The following is a 25,202-nucleotide window of genomic DNA, read 5'->3' as shown; positions in this document are numbered from 1 at the left end:
TCATTTTCTCACAGTAGAAAACCTTTTGGAATGGCGCAGGGAGGAAATTTCTCAGGGATATACAGGAAGGTTCAACTGAAGCCGCTGAAGTGGGATGGTGAAGGCGAAGAATAAAGACCTGTAGAGGCCCTTATGATTCTTAAATACGGCGGTGTTCTAACTCACGCTGGTAGAAAACAGGTGTTTACATACTCTACCATTTAATTTGTCTTTGTTATATATATATATATATATGTTTTCCAAATATGGAAGAATTGTTTAACTTATTGACGTTTAACATCACTTGCCATATAATCTAACGAATATTACAAATAATAATTTATGGAAACTATTCTCGAAATTATTGAAAGACTAATAAAGTTTTATTTACTACTTTTAATATTTATAACCTATAAAATAAATTGAACGAAATTTTATATAAGATAATTATAATAGTTTTATCCTCTACTTGATGAACTGTGTTCGAATATAATTATATAATAACTATTTTAAATATTACAAAATCCAAAAATGTTTATTAATATTATTTTTAAATTATTTATCGTTGTTTAAAGAATAAATTTATCATAATTTTAAAATAATTTATAAAATGCTTACAAAATGCAAGGCAAAGTTGCACTTTCAAGAGTTAAGTCGAGATATGGATTAAAAATCCTAATAACTGGTAAAGAAGGGAAGCCGAAGACAAAAACATTGAATATTGTCTACAAACAAATTTTTCAGAATATTCCGTAGTCACGGTACGTAATTTTAATCTACTTTTTTCAAATACAAATTTTAAAATATATAAACTGTTACAATTATTTATTTTTTTGAATTTTATTTTTCATTTATTTTAATCAATCGCTTATGTAGACAAGCCCAAAACTATTGTCGATTTCATTAAGTCCATATATAGCTAGGAGATAATAATTATCGATTTAGTTTAGCATTAGGCAAGATTTAGAACTAAGACAAATATTAAAAACTTTCTTTATTATTCAAACAGTAAACTTGCGCATGTTTATATCATATTAATTACATTTGCTTAGAAAATATTATAATGTTTCTAATTAGTAGGGGTGGGCGTTTGGATATCCGTTCGGGTTCGGGTCGGGTATTTTGGATTTTCGAGTATTTCGGTATAGAGGTGTAGAACCCGTTCGGGTATTTTTGTACTTCGGGTCGGGTACGGATATTTTTAGTTCGGATTTGGTTATTTCAGATCGGGTTCGGATATTTAGATTTTGAAAAAAAAAATTAAAATTTTCATTTCTCAAGTTTCTTATATTTAAAAATATAACTTTCAGTTAACTAATTTTTTATTTTTAATAGATTGAATGGTTAATAGATTTAGACATAAAAAATATAAAACTAAAAAGGCATTAATTTAGTTCTTTTTTTAAAAAAAATTGGATGTAATTTTTTGTTATTTTTTTAAATAAAAAACTTGACATGCATTTTCGGATCGGGTTCGGGTGCCAATATCGGGTAAAGTGCCCACCCCTACTAATTAGGTTGTTTGTTTTTAATAACTTACCTTTCTAATATGGATTACTTGCGCAAGTTGAAATCATTAAATATGCAAATAACTTATTGACAAAATTTGTTTTTAATAACTTACCTTTCTAATATGGATTACTTGCGCAAGTTGAAATCATTAAATATGCAAATCACTTATTCACAATATGGACTACTTGCGCAAGTTAAAATCATTAAGTATTATCGATTTAGTTTACCCTTGGGCAAGATTTAGAATTAAGACAAATATTAAAAACTTTCCTTATTATTCAAACGGTAAACTTGCGCATGTTGATATCATATTTATTACATTGCTTAAAAAATATTTTAATGTTTCTAATTAGGTTGTTTGTTTTTAATAACTTACTTTCTAATATAGATTATTTGCGCAAGTTAAAATCATATCATATGCAAATCATTTTTTGACAATACACATTTAATATCTTTTTTTAAACGATTTCATTTTTTATTGTGTAAAATACTGTGCGTCATTAATATGAGAAATAAATCGACTGTATATATATATGAGACACCCAAGGTCTTAAAATACAAACATTCTCTTTTCATTCTTTAAAGTATTATTCACAAATCTCTCCTCTCATACTATTAAGGTATTACGATGATGCTGCTTGTGTGCTAAGAAAAATGTGATTAGACGCAAAGGCTCCTCATCTTTCATCGACTCTGTCACCCACTTTGCCTTGGAAGTATTATATGCTACTTGATGAATCGACTCTGCCACCCACTTTCATCGACTCTGCCATCCACTTTACCTTGGAAGTATTATAGAAAGATTAATAATGTTTTATTTATTACTTTTAATATTTATAAATTATAAAATACAGTGAACGAAATTTTATATAAGATAATTATAATAGTTTTATACTCTACTTGATGAATTATGTTCGAATATAATTCTATAATAATTATTTTAAATATTACAAAATCCAAAAATATTTATTAATATTATTTTTATATTATTTATCGTTGTTTAAAGAATAAATTTAAATGATTTATCGTTGTAGAAAGAACTTGAATTATACGACCTTAAAAAATAATCTTTGAAAGATAAATTTGATGCAGAATTAATGATATCAAAATTATGTTCCCGGGAACTCTAGCTATTCGGTTGAATTAAAACAAATTCAATTTTATAAGATATATTAAAAGGACTAGATATGTTTTAGCTTGAAGTGTCATACTAAAAGTGTTATCTGAGTAAGTTACTAATATTTTTGTGAATGAAAAATATGCCCATCATATGACAAGAAAAATAATAATAGGTAACTTTAATTATAAGAGCATAAATAACTCATATGCACAAGAAGAATTTGTAAACGTTTGTATGTAAAGAGATTTGGATTGAAATCTAGATAGACCAAGAATTCATATCTATGTCAAAATAGGATTTTGGATTTGAAGTTTAAAGACCCTATATATTATAACAGAAATAAAAAAGTTTATTATGTTGTACTCAATCTTCTAAAGAGATTTATTTGATCGGAATGCTTTCTTAAAGATATTATTTCCAAGAGACGATATTAAACTAAAGCCGGCGGATATATAATTGTCTAGAAGTCAAAAAAAAAAATTAGCCGCAGTTGTAGAGTTTTAAACTCTGGTTTACATATACATTAATAATAGAGTTACCAATATAGTTACTTGATATTTTGGTTATAATTAGCCCCATAAAACATATATATTCATTAGTCCTGAAGTACTCTTTTTCCTTATCAAGGTTTTTATCATATCGGATTTCCATGACAAAGTTTTAACGAGCCAACAAAATAATACAAAATTGATAAATATCTAAAAGGAATGTTAATAATTTTAAAGAAATAAATTTATCACCGTTCTAAAGATTTTAAGATAAAAAATCCAAAAAAAATGATCAAAGCATAACAAAACCCATACAATGGAGAAGAAATGATGGTGTTTGTGTCCTACATATTATAGCTAAAGTGACAATTTGGTTGATTTATTTAACAAAGGGTTGTTCATTGCTACTTCCAAAAATATATTTATCTTATCGGACTACATTGTCACAAAGATCTTTGATGTATGTAAGTTATTGTTTGATGCACTTTTTGTTTACCTTAACCATTATTTTTCGTATTGAATTTTCTTGGTAACTTTTGTAAGGAGTCAGCATTATACAATGATCATCAAAAAAATGCTATGATTATTGTACTAAATACACTTATTCTCCAAGTTACATTTTTTGTCTAAACTATTGTATTTCTGTATTAAAATTTTTTAATCATTACTCATCTTAATACAATTTTTTAATTACTTTATTTGGGTATATAGGCTCTGGTCAAGGCATTTCCGAACCTAAATAAATCAGTCTTTTCCTCTCTATCTCTCTCTCGAGTCTCCAAACTCAAATTTGGAAGAGAAAAAAAAAATCAGGTTTGTTTCTTTCTTCTTTTCTCTCTCTCTAGAATCTAGAATGTGAGTTTGTTTTTGTCGGAAGATGTACTGATGAATTTATGATTTCCTGGTTCAGGGCTTCTCTGCATGTGAGGATTGCGACCATGATGAATCTTGATTTCCCCGACGGCACCTCACCGCCTTCACATATTCCCCGCAGTAGAAAATCCCCACGGAAAAATGCTTCAAAGCCTTCTCCTCCTCCTCCTCCTCCTCCAGAACCAGCAACAGAACACGTGACAAATAAGAAGAAGAAGAAGAAGAAGGCATTGGCGAGCAGCAGCAGAATCTGGAACGAGGAGGATGAGCTTACTGTGTTAAAAGGGTTAGTGGAATATCAAGCTCAGAAAGGAAACGAACCCAAGAGTAACTGGGGTGACTTTTATCGTTTCGTGGGAGGCTCCATCACGGGGAAATTCTCAAAGGAACAGGTTTTGACTAAGATCCGCAAGCTGAAAGCCAAGTTCATTGCTAACATGCAGAAAGCAAACACTAGCAAATCTGAAGCCTTTCTACTTTCCAAAAGTATATGGGGCCCCCAAAGTGAATCTGATCAGTCTGCTGATCACACCAAGAGTGGTGTAAGTGATATATATTTTATCATCAATTAATGTCTATATTTGACTAATCTCTGTTTTGCCAACATGCAAAAGGAGGAAATGGCTAATCATGAACCTTCGAATAATGAGGTAACAAAAGCTGACTTTGAAGGCAACGAGGAGTCATGGGTTGTGCGAGATGCGTTCGAGACCATGGTGTCCAAAGGCTTAAGTGATTATCAAAAGAAGTTGCAGCTTGAGAAGCTGATGAACCTTGGATCTGGTAAAAGAAGAGAGTTGAGCGATGAGTGGAAAGAGTTATGTGCTGAGGAAGTTAAACTCAATATCAAGAAGTTTAAGTTTTCTGCTATGCTTGCAGAGGCTGCTAAATGGTAAACTTGTCCTCCTCGTCTTATTACTAGTTTGTGAAAAAATCTGCTTGTCTAGTAGAAGCAGTATGTTTTCTGTGATGTCTAAAAGTGTCAAGTCTCTCGGTTTTATGTAATCTTAATGTAATAAAATATCGGTTTCTACAAACTTATACTCTTCCAAGAAAAAGAAACAGTATTCTTGATCACAAGAAAATATAATCACAAGGGTCATGTCCTACAAACATATCTGATAACATGAATCACTATTAACTAATCTTCATCGAGGATGTTGAAGAGACAACCTCTGTCTTGAAGATATTGACAGTTTTGAGACATGGAGCTTATCTTAGGAAGATTCTAACAGTCATTGTTGAAGAGAGTAGAGAGTCAAAACTACTTCTTTTGAGAGACCTCAATTATCAGATTATACAAATAGACGAGGAGTCCTTTTTTCACAAGCCGTAGCTTCTCGTGACTTGCGTGTTTCTAAGACTCTTCGAGTTCCACTCCTCCTATATTCAAACCAAAATAATTCTTATGAGAAAGAACTCTTCAGATTGTCAACAATCATTTGGGCTAAAAATGAAACAGAAGATGCTTCTAGTGAGAATAGGCAGGACCAAGCTAAGGTAAATACTGATCTGTTGCTCCTATTATGTTTATTTTAGAGAATGCGAGCTGCTTTACTGATTTTGATCTTAGGTTCTTGTTTTGAACAAGGATGTCCCTTTGGTGGAGCAAAAGCGAGTGAATGACACAAGAATTGATAAAGATAAGAGCGAGGAGTTAGGTGGTATGGATGAATTTGATGCTCTTCAGGGCACACATGAGGCATCGACATCTTTTGAGAGTGTAGGGAAAACTCAACAGAAGATGCTGTTTCAGAATTGAAAACTTTTGGAGCTCAGCGAAGGAAGGAGCTAGCTGGTGATTGGAAGGCATTGCTTAATGAGGAGATGGAATTGCATATGCAGAAACTGACTTTCTTGCAAAGCTTCCTTGTGCATGAGTTTCTGGTTCAAGAATTAAAAAATATATATATTATCTTTGATTCCTATTGATGTTTTTTTTTTTGTTTCGTGGGTTTTCAAGCCATCTTTTGAACGGTTATAGTTAAGGTATGTTAAAAGATTTGTGGTCTTAGGGTGTGATTTATTCCGCGAAAATCAGCCTTCTACTACTATTCAAGTATTCATCGAGTCTTTTTTGATCTCTATTTTATGTTTTAACTAATGCGTAGCTTTTTGTGTAACTAATTTTAACAGTAAAGCACTCAGGTGAGAAACCCATCACAACTGGTAGGTTTGCTGCGAAGTTCCATTTGGTTTGATGGTTGGTTAATATTTTTTGTGTTTTTACTATTTTCACGGTTTAGCATATATAATCAAAATATTAAAGTTCTACAAACTAATTGCCTAATAAGAATGTTGTTCATCTTTATTCTTCATTTTCGATGAAGCTATGTTCTTGAATAGAACCTTATTGGCTTCGAGACGCCTTATGTAACTTGTTTTCTTCTTCTTCGTGTGGTTTTCAATGTCGATGATCCTTCACAAGGGCTTTCATTTATAGTATTCGACATCTCATAGGAGGGATTTAATACTTTGTATTTCTTCATGTATCTTGTGTTGTAATGGATCAAGTACCTAATCAATTATTCTTCTTGAACTCAGATATTTACTCTTATTAGTCTCGGTTGTTTTATGCAACATATGAATCCTCAATCATCATATATTTTAATGAATTCACTTGCTAGCCATGGATTTAATTAATCGATTATAATATGATAAACTTAGGAGTGTACGAAATATATATATATATACTAGGTGATAACCCGCGCCCTGCGCGGAGCGAGAAATTTTTTAAAGTATTATAACTTTTAATATGTAGACATAATAAAAGTTAAAGTCATAGTAAGAAAAATATATGTAAGAAAGTACGGATTATAGCTAAGAATTTTAGTATGTCAATATAAATTTATATGCGATGGACTTTAAAATTAAATTGTATATTTGTTTGCATGCGGGTAAATTGTAAATTATAAATATAATATTAAATGAAACATAAACAATAGTCTAATAAAATATAAAAGGAACAATGTATAAGAAAACAAAAGAAAATGAAAAATAGAGACAAAATAACTGTTGTCAATAATGCCTTCAGAAGTCTTCGTTTGCAATCCTATTATGAGCATTAGCAAAGAGATCATCTTGAGAAATTAAAAACATTATTTAACAAAATATGTGAATGCATGTATTACCTCAATCGTAAAACATCAATTTCTAGAACATCAGTGGGGTCGAAGACAATTTTGGAAAACCCATCAATGTTAGTAACCTTCTTAAATCGGCCTTATTATGAAATATGAAAAATATTAGCAAAATATACATATAATATCAGCATTTCATAATCTATTGTATATACAATAAATACAATAGATTACTTTGTCTCCAATTAATTTGCCAACACTGTAAAACACATAATACTATGTCTGTAATTTCTCACCACGAGTCTATTTTTGAAACCGATATTAATGATGGGAAATTAATACCATATATACCACTTGCCTGTTTTATAAATTGCGTGATGCCTGGACGTGAAATAGGTAAGAAAAATCACTCTTGGTCACGCAAAATATATTTCAGAAATATTCCCGATCGTTTAAGGTAAGTATTTCAATTTTTTGAATTTTGTTTCCTTGAATACATTAACAATTCAATTGTGTTTCCTTAACATTTTGAAGCATTAAGTGCTTATCATAATTGGTTATTTTCGATGAACTGAATTAAAAATATCATAAAACGATTTGATATGAACATTCGTACAGGTTATGATATAAACATTATGATAAACAATTTGATATTAGTATTATGATAAACATGGTTTATTTGTTGCAAGATTAGATATGAACATTCGTACATGTTATGATATGAACTTTCATGCATGTTAAAATAATCAATTCAAACCGTAAAGAACTTAGTTGTAGCACGTTTAAAGAATCAAATATTGTACTCAAGCGTAAATGACTTACCACATGATCATCGCCTCACAATCAAACCGTATTTTGTTGCCTTATTTAAATGAAACACTTCTAAATTTTCGAACATACCATAAAGTCTCTCTTAGGAAGGAGTTAATATGCTGCCTTAGTTAAATCTCCGTTTTTTTTTGGAATCTGAATTTAATCAAGCATTAATGACTTACCACAAACATAATCCGAAAGTTATTTTTGAAATCCGAAAACCATATAGTATAATGTAATGACCAGTGGTATTTGTTTGTAACTATTCTAGTTGAGAAAGGGTTTTTAAAAAAGTTGGTGAGAGTGCATGTGGTGATGACACCTAGGAAATGACACTCATGTAATAAACACATGAGGCCAAGGTTTATTTTTATCATTGCTCCTCCTTTAATAAGAAAGGGATATATATATATATATATCTAGTTTTTCTTGAGAACAGAAATAATCAAACATTTTAAAATAAGGAAGAACAAAATATATTCTATTTTGGCACAACAAAATATATTGTCGATAGATATAAACACACCAAGACACAAGCATTAAATGCTATTATAAATTCAATCCTCAGACCAGAGATTATTAGAACATGATTATTAGTGAGTTTTTAGGGTGGGATTTTTAGCGTCTCTTAACTTTTAACTAAAAAAATTAAGAACCGGTCTTTAAATATCTTATTTAAAAACCGGTTCTTAGTTTTTTTAGTTAAAAGTTAAGAGACGGATTGTTATATGTTTCATGTTGATCTTTGTTTGAACCGAGACTGTCGATAAACTAGTAAAAAGAAAGGACGAGTTCTCGTCGGTGGATCAAAACAAAGACGTGTTTTATTAGATCAATGAGTCGAAATAGTGTTACAAAAGGGGAAGAAAGCAGAGGAAATAGTCCGGCGAAGGCTAGTTCGTCGGACCGTACAAGTCGGTGAAATGTAAGATATAAAACCATAAGTCTAGCCGAAAGTAAGTGTAGTGATTTGCGGATCCCCTTCCTTGTTGCCTTTCCTCCTTCTTTTATAGACAAATGCTTGTTGACCTAATATGCTCTGTTTCGATGGGCCTCCTCGAGTAGTTGGGCCGAGGTGTCGGGCCGCTGAGTCAAGTCGTCGAGCCGATGACATTCAGTCAGTCGTCTCAGCGACCAAAAGTAGTCTAAAGCCGAGCCGATCGCCGGCTCGCAAGTCGACGAGCCGACTCTCTTTGTTGTAATCATGTGCCTGGATAATTGTCTTGTGGGCCTTTTGAGAGGGCTAGGCCCATACCCAACAATCTTTTAAAATCTTCTTCACACACATTAATATATAAATATGTCTCTAAACATTAGTCATATTAAACCGCATTTACGAGTAAAACTGGTATTCCTTTGCTTGAATAACGATCGTCCTTAGCTCTCCAATAGGCGACAAGACCATTAAGAAAATACCAATAGCGATACATACCTGAAATAAACAACACACCACATTTAATTATTTTGTTCTTTCAGAAAATGGTTTCACAAAATGCAACCATTAATTGCAAACGCCACAAAAAAACTGATGACAACGTTACTTACCCAGTTGGCCCACCAAGACAAGCCGTACTTCTTAGGTTTGTAGATGGCTAGCCAAATTATGCAAGGTAGCTGAAAACAATAGTGGTATTTAAATTAGAGTAAGTTTCTATTATTAGTAACTAATTCAAAATGGAGAAAAAGTTTAGAGATCACAATCTTACGAAGTATGTCGTAGGAGCAAACGCGAATCCACCAAAGAACGCCAAAAGGCCACCAAAGATTGGGAACGTCATACCAAGAAACATGGTTGCAGCTACATAAATAGGTTTACGGATCAAGGTAACACCATTATGTATAGTCTTAATAAAAACCAATATATACCTACAAGTTACAACTATGTATATAATAAAAAGTAAATTTCAGTTGATTTTCTTACCAACATAGAAACTACGAACACAGAACCGGAGAATCGTGGTTGGTCTAAAATTAAGCTTTTTAACCAATAAAGTTTCCATCATTTCGAAAACCGGCATTGCATATATCTGCAACAAAACAAAATTGGTTTACATTACGTCAAATTTGTTTATTCAACCAAAAGAAGAGATATGAGAAGAAATCCGGTTTATATTATACGACCTGGTAACTACCGATAACATGGATCACGACAAAGATGTTAGCGGTCGCGATTAACCAAGCTGGCTTTTTAAGTGATATATGAGAATATTATCTTCAACACTGTTCCCAAAATTGTAGTATCCGACGAGAGCCACCGGAAAATAACAAAGTGCAACAATGATGTAAGCAACGATGACTCCTTTCCACATTGGGCCTTTTGATGGTTTCTAAGGAGTCGAAGGGATCGTTGCTTGGATCTCAAGGACCACATTTTGGCCTGCGTAAGCGAATGCCACATCACCTAAACCGCTGAAGAAGTTGAAAACCATACCGGCTGTTGATTTTGCTTTGTAACCATATTCAACATCTTCGCGAACGCCTTTACTCATCGAAGCTGCCCATGCGATTGTTGAGTAGCTATAAATCAAAGGAATAATGTTTAGAACCGGTTAGTAATACTACATCCGGTTTTAAAGAAAATGTACAAACCAAATTTCCAGTGTTCAATCCTAGATGAGACTACATCAAACCAGAACAAACCGAAATATATTTCAGTTTGAATATGTACGCCCAAATTAACCCCAAATCCATTGTCTAAACCACAATAATTGCAATCAGATTATGGTAAATATAAGAGAAATTCTCTAGGATAGTCATTTTTAAGTTTTTGTCACAAAAATAACATTCAATAGAGAAAATAACCAAAATAAGTTTAATTAAATGGTAAAAATGTATTTTTACCCTAGAGTTAACTAATCTAAGATTTAGAGTTAAGGAGTGGGGTTTTGGGGATATGGTTTCGAAATTAAAAAAATAAAAAATAAATATTAATTTTTTAAAAATAAAAAGGGACTATTTTGGTCAATTTTTTGTTGCTATTTTTGTGACAGAAACTTAAAAAAAAAACTATCCGAGAGAATTGTCCTAAGTCGACGGAGATTTAATTTTCAAAAATCGAAAACTAAATTAACTCGTTTGCATTAACTATAACCTTGAATCTTGTTGTTTCAGGATGCAACTGGATCTCGCAATGAAGAATGCTTGGAATCTGAATCTTCGAAGAACACCTTCTGTATCTTCAACAGTCGAGAGAGATTTCACCGGAGAAGACGATCTTTTCTACTCTGCTTCAACTTCTACAGAACAACTCTCACAGAGCTGAATGAGCTGATGATATATCTCGTAACTGACAGAACGACACCGTCTCCATTTAGACTTAGTCCAGATGGGCTTAGCTCAAATCATCGGCCCAATAGTCTTGGATCGGTTTGTACATTAAGGCCCACAAATCTCCACCTTGTATAAACCGACACAACTCTCTTTCAGACAGCTGCTTGAAACTCTAGCGAAGCTCTGTCGAAATGTCTTCACCTCTCTATTCTCCAGAAGCTCTGTCTTCTCTCTAACACTTCGATTAGCTCAACCTCGGAACCCAAAACCTCGAGATCAGTCCACCCTGAAAGTAACTTTATCCTCTTTCAATTTCAACCTTAGTTTTTGAAATTGCTGAGTCAACTAACCCGTCGTTCTCGACTCAAAACTATCACCGCTTCTGCTTCTGACCTTTCCAGATGCCGAAGACTTCAATCCTCATAGTTAAGGTAAAATAATCCCTCTTTCTTTTCCTGATTCAATTTTTCCGTAGATTAATCCAAACCTCCTTGATTAATCCATGTTTCCTGGTCTTCGCTGTTAGATAACGAATCAACAACTCCTCAGCGACGATCACAAAGACGTTAGCTTCACCTACGGACCTTGACCGACACCAGAGCCTTCTCTAATGTCTTCCCAGGTACGCTCTTTGTTAGGATATCGGCTAGATTTAGGCTAGTGTGTACTTTCACCACTGAAACACTTCCATCTCCAATAACATCCCTGATGAAATTAAATTTCTTGTGGATGTGTTTTGTTCTTTCATAATATCCGCCGTTCTTAGCTAGGAATATAGCCGATTGTGAGTCGCAATTTGTCTTTACTGCTCCTTGATCGTAGCTTAGATCTTCACACACTCCCTTAAGCAACAACGCTTCTCTAGCTCCTTCTATCAACGACATGTATTCTGATTCAGTAGTTGATAAGGCCACAATAGGTTGGAGACCAAATCTTCAACTGATAGTGTTGCCGCCTACTTCAAACAGATACCCTGTAACTGACCTGCTTCTATCTCGATCAGATGCAAAATCTGCATCGCAGTAACCCTCCACCTTGAACTCTGTGTTCTTAGTATACCACAGCCTGTAGTCAGTAGTTCCTCTTACATACCTCAAAATCCATTTCACAGCTTCCAGTGCTCCCTTCCTGGATTTCCCATGAATCTACTAACAACTCCAACAGCATGAGCGATATCAGGACGTGTTCCTACCATAGCGTACACCAGACTGCCAACAGCGCTTACGTAAGGAATATCGATCATGAACTTTGCCTCTGTCTTTGTTTCCTCTTCATCTAAACTCTTCAATCTGAACTGAGAACCCATAGGAGTTGTTACAGCTTTGCAATCTGTCATGTTAAAGGTTGAGAGTACCTGTTCAAGGTATTTTCCCTGAGACAACTTCAGAGAACCAGTTCTTCTGTCTCTGACTATATCCATTCCTAAAATTCTCGTAGCAGCTCCAAGATCCTTCATCTCAAACTCACTACTCAATCTCGCTTTCAATTCCTTGATCACTCCCATATCTTTAGAAACCACCAGCATATCGTCAACATATAACAGTAGATAGACTCTCGAAGACATTTCTACTCCACTGATGTAAACAGATTGATCATAAGGACTCCTTCTGAATCCCTGTTCCTTCATGAACCCATCAAATCTTTTATTCCACTGTCTTGGTGATTGCTTAATCCCGTACAAAGACTTTTTTAACAGACAAACCAAGTCTTCCTTTCCTTTAGTAACATATCCTTCAGGTTGATCCATATAGATCTCCTCATCTAGAGTCCCATTCAAGAAGGCTGTTTTAACATCTAATTGCTCTAGATGGAACTCTTCATTAACCACCAGCGATAGGATGAGCCTGATAGAAACATGCTTTACAACTGGAGCAAACACCTCGTTATAATCGATTCCTTCCACTTGTGAGTAACCTTTAGCAACCAATCTGCCTTTGTAACAAGGATCTTCAACTCCTGGAATTCCCGGTTTCTTCTTTAAGACCCACTTACAACCTATAACCCTCTTCTTAATAGGTATTTCAACCAATGTCCAAGTCTTGTTTCTGTCAAGAGAATCCATTTCCTCGTCACTAGCTGCTGTCCATAGCTTCCTCTCTTTAGACCTCATAGCTTCCTGATAGGACTTAGGTTCATTTATATCAATATCATTAGCCGCAGATAAGGCATAAGCTACTACATCAAAGTCATCATATTTGGATGGTAGCTTCGTCTCTCTGCGAACCCTGTCCCTCGCTAATATGTAGTGATCCAGATCCTGCTCAGTTTCAGCTCCCTGACCAGATGACTCCACCTCTGAATCAGACTCTGCTCCACCTGAAACTGAACTCTCTGTCTGTGTTGAATTTCCTCTCGAGGTAGAAGCTTCTGAGTCATGTAAACCTTTACATGGTCCTTTAATCAGGTATGGACTAAACGTGACATGCTTCTTCCTCTCTACTTCAACAGTTTTCCCTTTATCTATCTTAGCTAGACAATCCTGCTCCTTTTGAGAGTCATTTCTCTCCTGAGAATCTTTGTAGACTTCTTCCTCATGAAAAATAACATTTCTGCTAATCGTACATTTCTCTTCTTCGAGTAGCCAAACCCTGAAACCCTTTGTTCTTTGGGGATACCCAACAAAGAAACCCTTAGTTGCTCTAGAACTGGTCTTTGCCCCAAATTTGTGAACATAAGCCGCTGAACCAAACCTTCTTAGATGCTTAAACCCTGGCTTAGTCCCAGACCACAATTCCTCTGGCAGTTTGTAATCAATGGCCGAACTAGGTGATCTGTTGATTAAGTAAACCGCAGTGGAAGCTGCTTCTGCCCATAATCTTTCTTCCATACCGCTCTCGGCCAACATACACCTAACCCTTTCCATGATAGTACGATTCATTCTCTCTGAAACCCCGTTCTGTTGTAGAATGTAAGCACACGTCCGATGCCTCTTGACCCCTGTAGCCTTACAGAGCTCATCAAACTTACGATTACAGTATTCCAAACCATTGTCTGTTCTCAAATACTTCAACTTCTTCCCAGTCTCAGTCTCGACTTCTACTTTCCACTCCTTGAATTTATCAAAGGCCTCATCTTTAGTCTATAGAAAGTAGATCCAAAAATTCCTTGAATAGTCGTCAATAAAGGTAATGAAGTATTGTTTCTCTGCCAAGCTTGGAACCACCGTAGGAGCTCCCCAGAGATCCGAGTGTACGTAATCCAGAGTTCCCTTTGACGTGTGTTTACCTTTCTTAAAACTCTGTTTGTGAGCCTTTTCCAATACACAATCTTCGCAAAACCCTAACGTGTTAACGTCCTTAGCTTCTAGATATCCTTCCTTAACAAGTAAGTCAAGCCCTTTCTGACTTAAATGTCCCAACCTGGAGTGCCACTTTCTGGTCACATTGACTGTTGAGGCTGCTGAGTGAATCTCTCCCTTTAGTACTGTTCCTTCGAAGTAATACAAACCATCTGCATACTTTCCAGTTAGAACTTCATTTCCATTTTTGAAGAACTTCACTCTGTATCCTTCTCCCTCATAAGTACAACCAGCTTTCTCCAAACAACCAAATGATATTAAGTTTCTGCCAATTGTAGGCATAAACTTAACATCAGTGAGAATCACAATCGAGCCATCTCTCGCTTTTATACGAACCTTCCCAACTCCTTCTATTTCACTGAACGTGTTATTCCCCATCAGCACCTTTCCTCCACTTGCTTCCTTAAGATCAAACAAAACCTCCTTGTTTGGGGTGATATGAAAGCTTGCCCCAGAGTCCAAAACCCATTCGTCTCTGGTATCCTGAACACTCGCAGTGAGTATTAGAGGTTCCCTTTTTAAAACTTTTGCTGACGCAACGTTCACTGAGTTCGAGTTTGAACCTTTTCTATTTCCCTTATCTGGACACTCTCTTTTCCAATGGCCTTCTTTGCCACAACTGAAACAGCCTTTATTACCCTTGCTGGTCTTGGACTTTGCGTAGTCTTTACCTTTAGACTTCGACCTTCCTCGTGAAAAGTTACTTCTCCTATCCGATTTTCCCCGATCTCCTACATACAGACCTTCTGCATCAGATTTGGATTTTCCTAAGACACCTTTCTCCCTTAGCTCAGTTTCCTTCGAGTATGCTGCAGAGACAACATCACTGACCGCGAGAGTGTCCTTACCACTCCCATACTTCAAGGTGTGCACCAGTTGTTCATACTTAGGAGGTAAACCAGTAAGAATCTGAATAACCTGGTCTTCATCAGAAATCTTTATTTCTAAACTCTCTAGGTCATTTACCAGCTTCAAGAACCCGTCCAGATTCTGCTCAATGGACTTTTGCTCATCCATCCTGTAGCTTGCGAATCTCTGTTTTAGGTAGATCCTATTTGGAAGAGATTTAGTTTGATAATCTCTTTCCAACGCCTTCCATATCCCAAGAGCTGAGGTCTCTTTCATAACTTTCCTTATGATCTGATCACTTAGACTCATTTGAATCAAGCTTCGAACCCTCTTGTCCTTCATAGCTCTCTTAGGATCAACCTTAGCCTCAGTGCTTGGTTCAATCTTCTCTCCATCGCCTTCTGTTACTGTTACTTCCTCTAGTACACAATCTAGATCCAGAATCTCAAGAGCACACAACATTTTGTGCTTCCATATACCAAAGTCACCAGATCCATCAAACTTCTCAACTTCGAACCGGCCTTTTGTTGGTTCCATACTCATGTTGCGGATTGATCAGATCCGGAACAAACACATATACCAACAACCACTTCAAGAGTCAAGCTACAACTTCTACACTTCAAAGAGTCAGATAAGTTTCGAACCTTATGCTGATCTTCCTTCCTCGTAGATCCGGAGTCTTGACTTGTTGAGAGAAAACTTGAATCTTGATAAGTATCACGGGTAATAGCTTTAACCTTGTGCTTTGATACCACTTGTTACAGATTGAACTCGTCTTCTTATCAACTTGATTACGGCTTAGTTATCGATCGTTTGACTTTGCGATGAAAATAGATTGCACAGAGAAGTTTGTTTGCCCAGTTCGCTTGCGCTACATCTGGGGGGAGGCTCTTGCTCCCTAATCCACTAAGCTTGAGATCACCGAACTTATCTTCTGTTCGATGATCAAGTAAGAGTTACAAGCTTATACAAGATTCTATCAACTATAACCTTGAATCTTGTTGTTTCAGGATGCAACTGGATCTCGCAATGAAAAATGCTTGGAATCTGAATCTTCGAAGAACACCTTCTGTATCTTCAACAGTCGAGAGAGATTTCACCAGAGAAGACGATCTTTTCTACTCTGCTTCAACTTCTACAGAACAACTCTCACAGAGCTGAATGAGCTGAAGATATATCTCGTAACTGACAGAACGACATCGTCTCCATTTAGACTTAGTCCAGATGGGCTTAGCTCAAATCATCGGCCCAATAGTCTTGGATCGGTTTGTACATTAAAGCCCACAAAGTAAGTAAGCTTGATGGGTTTGCAATCCTCACAAACAAGCTCATGAAACTTCTTTAGAGATTTGCCTCCAGTGACCATATAAACGATACAAACGCCTATTTCCACGATCAGCTGTTGCGGTAGACTATGTAAAGACCAAGCTTTTCTCCAAACGCGTGTTGTCCGAGTTCATGGTAACGATCAAAACGCTTTCCCGGAACCATTCGTGCATTTCAACAAGTTGCCATAACGTGTATAGTGTTATTATCCACGAGAGAACCAATACTGCAACTCCCGGTCCCTTGGAAAACCCAATTAAAACCGGTTTAATTTTTTGATGGATCCGGTTTAGATTAGTAGCCAGTATGATTGAAATTTTTACCAGCCGAGCTGAGACATGGCGTAAGGGAGGCCGAGAACTCCTGCACCGACCATGGCGGTGACATTGTGAAAAGCAGAGTACCACCACTTAGCATTTCTTGATGAAGTAATTGGTAACCAATCTTCGATTTCCTTTTGTCTTGCCAATTTCTCATCATCCTGTTTTGGTTCAAAAATATAGAAACGGGAGATAATTTGAAGGTATAAGGGGTGGATTTTTGGAAGATCTGTTTGTCCTTTTAGACGGCGGTTTAGTTTGGTACGAGTTCCCTAGACCTTGGAAAAAGCCAGAAACTGAGCCTACGTGATCACTAAGTACATATTCAATTTTTTTTTGGACCCACAAATTTTCTTTGAGTCAATATCCTAACCGAGACCTGACCTAATACCCAAGTACCTGATTTTTTGTGTGTATATTAGGTATATTCGAGTATTTTAGATATGTTTTTGGTATTGCGAATACTTTTTAAGTTTTGCGTTCAGGTTTTCGATTTTAGTTTCGGGTTTTGAGTAAAATTGTACCAAAAAATATATATATAGGGTATTTGGAATTTTTTTTGGGTATTTTTTGGTTCCTCAGATCAGATTTCAGATAAAATTTTGGATCTTTTCGGTATTTCAAAATTTTGGGTACTTGTTTGGGTTTTTGGGTATGTGTTTCAGTATTTTTTTTTTTGGGTTTTCGGGTACTTCGAGTATTTTTTTGGTTCCTCAATACCCAAATTAATTCGGACATGTTATGTACCTAAAAAATACATGTATTTTACAGGTATTTGAATTATAGATTCGAACCGATGAGGACCTGAAAAGAACCAATCCAAACGTAAACCAAAAAATTAAATACCTAGTTATGTCCAAATATTTAGGACCCAAAATGAACCCGACCTGCTGTCTGAGATCAGACTTACACTCTCTGATTGTATTTTTTTTTTGACCTCACACTCTGATTGTATTTTGTATGCATTTTATAAGAGTTGCATTTTTTGAGTTGATTATCTTTAAGATGTATTTGAAATATTTTTGGCTAATTTAATAGTATAAATTTGTAAGGTTTTAATAGTTTTAAAACTTATTTTAAATAACAAATTTTAGGATAAATACTTTGTATAAAAAATAATTTAAAATAAAATATATAATTTTTAACAGATGGTTTACTTTATTAAATTTGATTTTGTATATTTGGAAATATATAATGTATGATGACATGGTATAGTATGATGTATGATATATGTTAATTTTTAAATGAGTTATGAAATCTGTTAAAGTTGATAAAGATATATAATGTAACCGTATATTATTTTTTGTTTAAAATATTTTGTAAAAATGTTACTATATCTTGGTTTTTAAAATAGGATAAAAGTATAAGAATATTTAATTTTTGAGTTGTTTCAAATTTAGATACTTTTCGAAATAAGATATATTCTTAGCAAATATATGAATTAGCTTTCTTCATAATTTAAAACAGAAGTATAGAAATGATGGCGTGTGTTGTTACATAGTTGGTGGATCAAACGATTTATATAATTTATTTATATTGGGTGAAATGAATCATTTATTAATTATGAGACTAATGAGACATGTTTAGAGAATAATATAATAAAGTATATGTGGTACATTATTTTTGTGTAGCAAAGTATGGTCATCTAATAAAGGAAAGCATATATGTCGTATAACTTTGTTCTTGTACAAAATAATTTGGTCTAATGTATTATTAAATGTTTGTTAGAGAAATTTTTGGTTACTTATTGTTAATTAAATATTATGGTAAGACCAAAAATATTGTTAGTTAAGGAAAAGGTCCAAACAACTTTTTAAATTAGATTTATTAAAACTCTTTCCCTTTTAATAGTATTGATTATACAGAAGGAAAAAGAAATAACATTTCTCAAAGAAGAAAGAAAAAGAAATAACATGGTATATATAAACCTTGGAAATTATGGGACGAAAAAATATCGAAGCTTTTAAATTGTCAGAAGTCCATAAGCCTACATCAATATCTTGACTTTAAATCTAGTTTTTAATTTCCTCTACATCCATCTATAAGCACCACAAGTAATTTATTTTTTCGATATTTTCTTAAGAGAAGAAAAAATCTAAAAAAACTGTTTAAAAATTAAAAGACAAACGAAGGAAAATCTTTGAGAAAAAACGACAAAAATCTCGGAAAGAAAAGAAAATATTATTAAAAAAAGATCATCGAGCGAGGCTAAAAACAACAAAATGATAATTGTTTATCATTTTTGTAAGGGTTTGTTGTTTATCCTTCTCTATAAAGGGTTTGTTGTTTGTCGTTTGAATAAGTAGACTTCATTTCATCTTTAGTGTATTTCCTGAGAATATATAATTGAAAAGTCCAGTTTGGTTAAACTAAAATTCAACAAACTCAAAATTCAACATCCTTAGCAAAAAAAGCTCCTTATGAACATATTATGCTAAATATATAAAGCTCCTTATGAACAATATATACACTGATACATGTATTATATGCACTTAATAAGTTTGAATATTATGAGAGAGTAAAAAAGTTGAAGTTTTTGTTTGACTTCGCAAACTACCTGTGGAGATGGGCACAAGATTTGTGAGCTGGAATCTGGTCCTATATAAACCAGCTAAAAATATAATCTTAAAAATCAGTACTAAGTTTGAGAAAGTAGCAGAGCTTTGTAACGTGTGTTGGTTCGAGATTCGCGGCAAGATTAGTGTTAAAATGCTGTCTAAGGGGACGCATTACTCTGTCTACTTAGTGTTCAAGAGAGCAAGTAGTAGATCATACGGTTTCGACCACACGCCGATTGAAACTGAAGTTGGGTTTACGGGGAAGGAGGTTAGGAAGACGTTTGTGTTTCTCGAACCGAGCGATACGGATCCGCGCAGCGGTTATGGTTACTCTGGGTTTCGTTAGCAGCTGTGTCTAGAGCGTTCAGGACGAGGCGTCCGTGGATGAGGTTTCCGAGGGAAGAAGTTGAAGGAGAGAGAGAGAGTGGTGGGAACGTGGAGGAGCCCAAGGAGAGAAGTGATAAGTGGAGTGAAGTGAAGCTTGGGAGTTTTTACATTGACGATGGAGGTTGTGATGATGGCGATGAGGTTGAGGTAGCTATTATGGAGACTCGGATGGGACAGTGGAAGAGTGGTCTGGTTTTCCAGGGGATTGAGATAAGGCCTGTGAAAGAAGAAGAAGTAACTAAATGATCAAATTCAGATAATTTCGAGCATGATTAACCCTATTACCTCATTTGGGTTTCTTAATGATTTTTTAATAATAAATGTTAGTTAAGAATTTTATTTAAGAAACACCTAGTTTCTATGCTCCAATGGTAGTTTCTTAAACAAAGGTTCTTAAAAAAAAATTAAACATCTATACTATTAAAAGGGAATCACTCCTAAAAAAGTCTACTTAAACAAGGTTGTTGGACTATTTCATTAGACTTAACTATTTATTTGGTCTTAATTTATATTTCTCTAACTATATAAATACTTTACATAATTTAAATGAATTCATTTATTATTTTCTTATAATCTATTATATAATTGCTCTAACAATAAATCTATATGAATATATGATAGATTATTCAAATGTGATCATTACCACATATAATTCTATTAATAATATAAACTTTTAATGGTTTAGTTCCGTTTAATAGGTATATAATTTGTATTTTAAAATTTTAAGTACTCATTTGGTCCTTACTTTGGTTTCTATTTTTTATATGCTCGATTATTTATGAAATTTAGCTTAATTTTGAGTTTTTTTTCTCAGTTTGGTACGATTCAATGCACTCGAATAAATGTACTCAAACCTATACATTATCTCTTATATAAGAAGAATTTATTTAATTTCAAAAATAAACCCGCGCTTTCTAAGCGCGGGTCAAAATCTAGTTGTTTTGTTAAAATACACACACTTTTTCACACACACACACATTTTACAAATTGAAAATACAGACACGTTTGATCCAATTTTGAGCACCACTATTTTTGTCAATGTTGAAATGTTTTCATTTTTTGTTACCTGGAGGATAAGCCTGCTTGTGTGCTTGGTAACCAAGAGAAGTATACACATGTACTGATGTTGTCTTGCCAGCGATAGAATCACACTCATCACATTTGGTTCCATTACTATTGTGACGGGTAGAAGCGCAATGACGGCTATAGGGAACATGTACAACATTAAGCTCATCGAATTCAACTTTTCTCTGCAAGAGACATGTTAAAAACTCCAAAACTCATTAGTCTGCTGTGTTCTGTATCATTGAGTAATGATCTTCTTACCCCTCGGAAGAAAGTAAAATGCCTTGAAGAACATATTTAAAAGCTCTTGCTGCAGTTGCACTAATGCACATAATGAATCCAAACCAGTGGAAACCTGGCTCACCCTGTTACACAGATCATTAAATCATTCACATGAAAATGTTGATTGTAAAAAGGGTGATAGTTACAAGAAGAAAGTCTGAAACTTTAGATAAGACAAGACTCGAATAACGCAGCCAAGTAAAAAAAGGATGAAGCTTTATATAACACATGACTCGTAATTGTGTTTCCAGTGTAACTCGACTTGTATACTAAACATAACCACATTCGTCCAAAAGACAATGAACAAAGAAATAAGCTTTTTAGGCTTCAGACACACAAACATTCATCTCAAATATTAAAACCAAACAATGGATGGATCAGACATGTAATCAATCTACAGAGACAGAACAAATATCATCAACTGTGAGCTCAAAAGACATTTAAGAGTGTCAATCCCTTCATCAACAGAAACGGAATCATAGTTTTTGATGGGTTCCAATTAAAGTAGGAATCGTTACCATCTTGAAACAGAGAGAATCACACAGAAACACACAAACAAGAAACTAGATCTCGATCAAACAAGAAAGAGCATTGGTCAAGGATCCTGAGGAAAGGGAGTGAAGAAGAAGATACCTGGTTTCTGGGGCTTTCCCCGCCGCTCTCCAGAACAGAACCGCCGCAGCCATCTCCGATTTTGATCGATCGAAATGACGAGATTCCGAAGAAGAAGAAGATTGAAAGTTGACAGGTGGAACAAAAACCCTATTAGTAATCGATCCCCAAAGTCCCAAATTAAGGATCGGTAACTTTCCTTTTAATTAGTTTTGATTTAATTAAATCAGTTTTTTTGATTAAAAACCCATTAAGGATCAGCGATAATCATGGTCTAACTGTGTTCTTTAAAATATGAACAGAGTTTAAAGCTTGTGTACTACTACTACAGCTTCATGACTAGAGTTTATTTAACAAGGTTGAGTTTTTTGATATGAAAAGCAAAGAAGTTATGATGAAAAAAAAAAAAAATCAGTACCAATTAAATATTTCTCATCAGTCATTCATCTACTAAACTGAAATATTTTTTTATGCATTTTGTTTCACATCGGATTCCTAGTTTCGTTTACTTAAATAGGGCTGGCTCAAAAGAAAAGGGAGTTGTGTAGAAATTAGCTGTTATACTTTAATCAGTGAAGTTCTATAATAGGTATATATCTAGTAGAGTTTTAGTATATATGTCAAATATTATATTATAAGCTACTTATGTTTTTCCTTTATAAGTTATCTTTTATTGACTGAGAATAAAGTGGGTGAAGAATGTCGTTCACTTTGTTCACACCTCGATTAAGGCGTCTTAATTATTGTCCTTGATAAAAAAAAATCATTGTGTATATAATATCTAGGGCGGACAAATTATCTGTTAAATTTGAACCGATTCGTTATTCATTTCAATTTGATCCAAAAAATCCGGATAACCGTAATGCTTCGAATCAAAGCCAATATAAAAGATGATATCCGTAAAAATGAAGCAAATCACAAATATCATTTTCTTGGAAAGCCGGATACCAGATCCAATCCTATCCATATATTTAAAAATATGTAATGTAATTGTATATACAAACTACTATATCTATACATATTTTATGATATAATTTGGTTTTTTTTTATTTTAAGTTATTTTTTCAAATTTTTATTTAGGGTTATTGCATATCCAATTTAATTTTTATGTTGAATCAAATATTAACATATGGATTTTTATTAAGCTTGTTAATATTAAGCTTTGTTTTAAAATTTCGGTTAAAAAAGTTAGTTTGTTAGTATGATATTATTATTTTCAGTTTAAATCTACGTTACAAGGAAACATAAGCGGATACGCAGAAGCATAATCGTATGGATGCGTGGAAGTGAGCTTTTTAAAAAAATTAGGAAGCGATTCGTGTTGGAAGCGTATATAAATAAATAAATAAATAAATATATATATATATATATATATATTTATTTATTTATTTATTCTAAACGCACATAAAATAAAATTCTGCTTCTTCCTTCGCTCTAATATAAACTCTGCACAAGGAAACACAAAAAGTTCTCTGCACTAGCTTATTTAATAACATAAGAATTTGACTTAGTTTCACAATCCAAATTCAGTTTTGCTTCAGTCACTACCTCTGTTCGAAAACGCGGGCGCTTAGCCGATTAGTCGGCCGACTAGACGCTCGGCGGAACCAAACCGCCATGATTTTACCCAATTTGATTCAACTAATCGTTAAACAGATTAATCAGTAAAATAACCGATTAATTGCTTAAAAATCAGATTTTAACCGATTTAAAACCGCATAATAATTGGACTTTGTTGACGAATTTTAGGCCTTATAATGTAAGCCCATATGTCTGAGCATCGACTAGAATATGTCCCTGTATTTATTAGGGATTTCAACACCTCTCTTCCTTATTGTTAACCAATGTGGGAAAAGTTTAAGTGTTTCTTAAGTTTTTTTTTTTCAAAATCGCAGATGTAAATAAAAGGATGGTAAAGAGACACTGCTAGAGCATCAAACACTCTACCTCCTAGGGTTACATAATCGTCACAAGCCGCTGGACTACGATGCTTCTACACCCACCTATCACATATATTTGTATATAAGCATGTATTAAAACTATTATTATCATGTCTATTCCATAAATATATTATAAATATATCAAATCGTATTAAAATCTAGGCCCCGATTAATCCCCGCTTAATCCCTGATTTTTTGGTAACTCGCTAGGTCCGGTGTTGCCGCCTGACTAGCGCCTAGCGTAGTTTCGAACATGGGTCACTACCAACCATCGAATCATCAAACCATGCATAAATAGCTACAAAGTCTTGTGTTTCTGTAAAAGAGAAAAATAATATAACAATTAACAAATAAATAAAAATCTAAAGATAATTACCTTGATCGATGTTTAGTCTTAGTACAGAGAAGAAGAAAGATAGCAGATATGAAGTATAGAAGAAATGAGAACGACGACGATAGTCTTTTCAGTTTCCACTTTTTTAATTAGGGTTTTCAGTTAAGGAAGTAAAACATTAAACATTCAATTTTTCCTTTTTATTATTATTTACGATTCTAATTAGCAGATTTAACGCTTCCAAACAGGAATCAATGGTTCCATCACGCTTCCAAAATCTGGTTTTCTGGAACCGCGATTCCAGCGCGCTTCCAACCGGTTCCGCATGCTTCCGACTCCGTTTCCGCTTCAGAACCAGGAACCAGAGCCTATGACACGCTTCCATGCAACGTAGAGTTAAATTGGTATTAAAGTTTTTTTTAATTAAATTTTAATTTTAATATTATATATTATTTTTTATTTTCATATAATTGGCGGATCAAATTCAATAATCCACGAATATTTTTAAAAAAATCTGGATATTAGAACTTTCGGGTATCCAGAATTTCGAGATCGAAACGAATTATAAATACAGATATTCTTCTCAAGCGAAACGGATCATGGATATTGTAATTTTTTTGGATATCCACTTCGTGCCAAGGCCCAAGGCCTAATATCCATGAAAGAAAAATATATATCAAAATATGTGTTATACGTATGAAGAATATTTGCTATATAAACCTATTGGTTGTTACTTGTTACTACTCCTAGAATATATAGGGACAGAAACGCGAGAAAGTGCGTGTAGTAATGTTTTTTTATCGTTGACCGCCACCAACATGTTACCAAACAGCCCGTTACTGGTATTATGCGGGATTTTAATACGTTACGTAAACCCTCCAATTCTGTCATACTTGAAAATTTTATAGTATTTCTGTACAGACCAAACTAATTTTTTTTTTTTTTTTGTAACCGGAAACTATTTATTTATTGCTTATGGGAAAACATGAGTGTTTTATTTGATTGTGATTTTGAGAGAGACACAAGAGAGTATATCAGGGTAAGTTTTTGAGTTTTAATTTCATTCTAGGTACATTTTAGCTACTGAGGTAGTTTT

General features: G+C 34.1%; 1 protein-coding gene and 1 pseudogene across 2 annotated transcripts; both read left to right on the top strand.

Annotated features, from left to right (window-relative positions):
- Nucleotides 1-1,960: 1,960 nt before the first annotated feature.
- On the top strand, nucleotides 1,961-8,238 carry LOC103838558 (GLABROUS1 enhancer-binding protein). 2 transcript variants are annotated; one of them, XM_009115006.3, is made up of 3 exons: nucleotides 1,961-3,912; nucleotides 4,010-4,514; nucleotides 4,587-8,238. In XM_009115006.3, the coding sequence occupies exons 2-3, from the start codon at nucleotides 4,038-4,040 to the stop codon at nucleotides 4,866-4,868; spliced, it is 759 nt and encodes a 252-aa protein (XP_009113254.1). In that variant the 5' UTR covers nucleotides 1,961-3,912; nucleotides 4,010-4,037; the 3' UTR covers nucleotides 4,869-8,238. The 2 variants fall into 2 exon arrangements, with proteins under 2 accessions (XP_009113254.1, XP_033143097.1); XM_033287206.1 differs by having other exon boundaries at nucleotides 1,961-4,514.
- An 11,211-nt stretch (nucleotides 8,239-19,449) lies between these two features.
- Nucleotides 19,450-20,299, top strand: LOC103838567 (annotated as a pseudogene).
- The last annotated feature ends 4,903 nt before the right edge of the window (nucleotides 20,300-25,202 follow it).

The sequence above is a fragment of the Brassica rapa genome, chromosome A03 (assembly GCF_000309985.2).
Source record: "Brassica rapa cultivar Chiifu-401-42 chromosome A03, CAAS_Brap_v3.01, whole genome shotgun sequence".
Taxonomy (NCBI): domain Eukaryota; kingdom Viridiplantae; phylum Streptophyta; class Magnoliopsida; order Brassicales; family Brassicaceae; genus Brassica; species Brassica rapa.
Note: the sequence above shows the minus strand (reverse complement) of the source record. Positions and strands in the feature narration are given on the sequence as shown.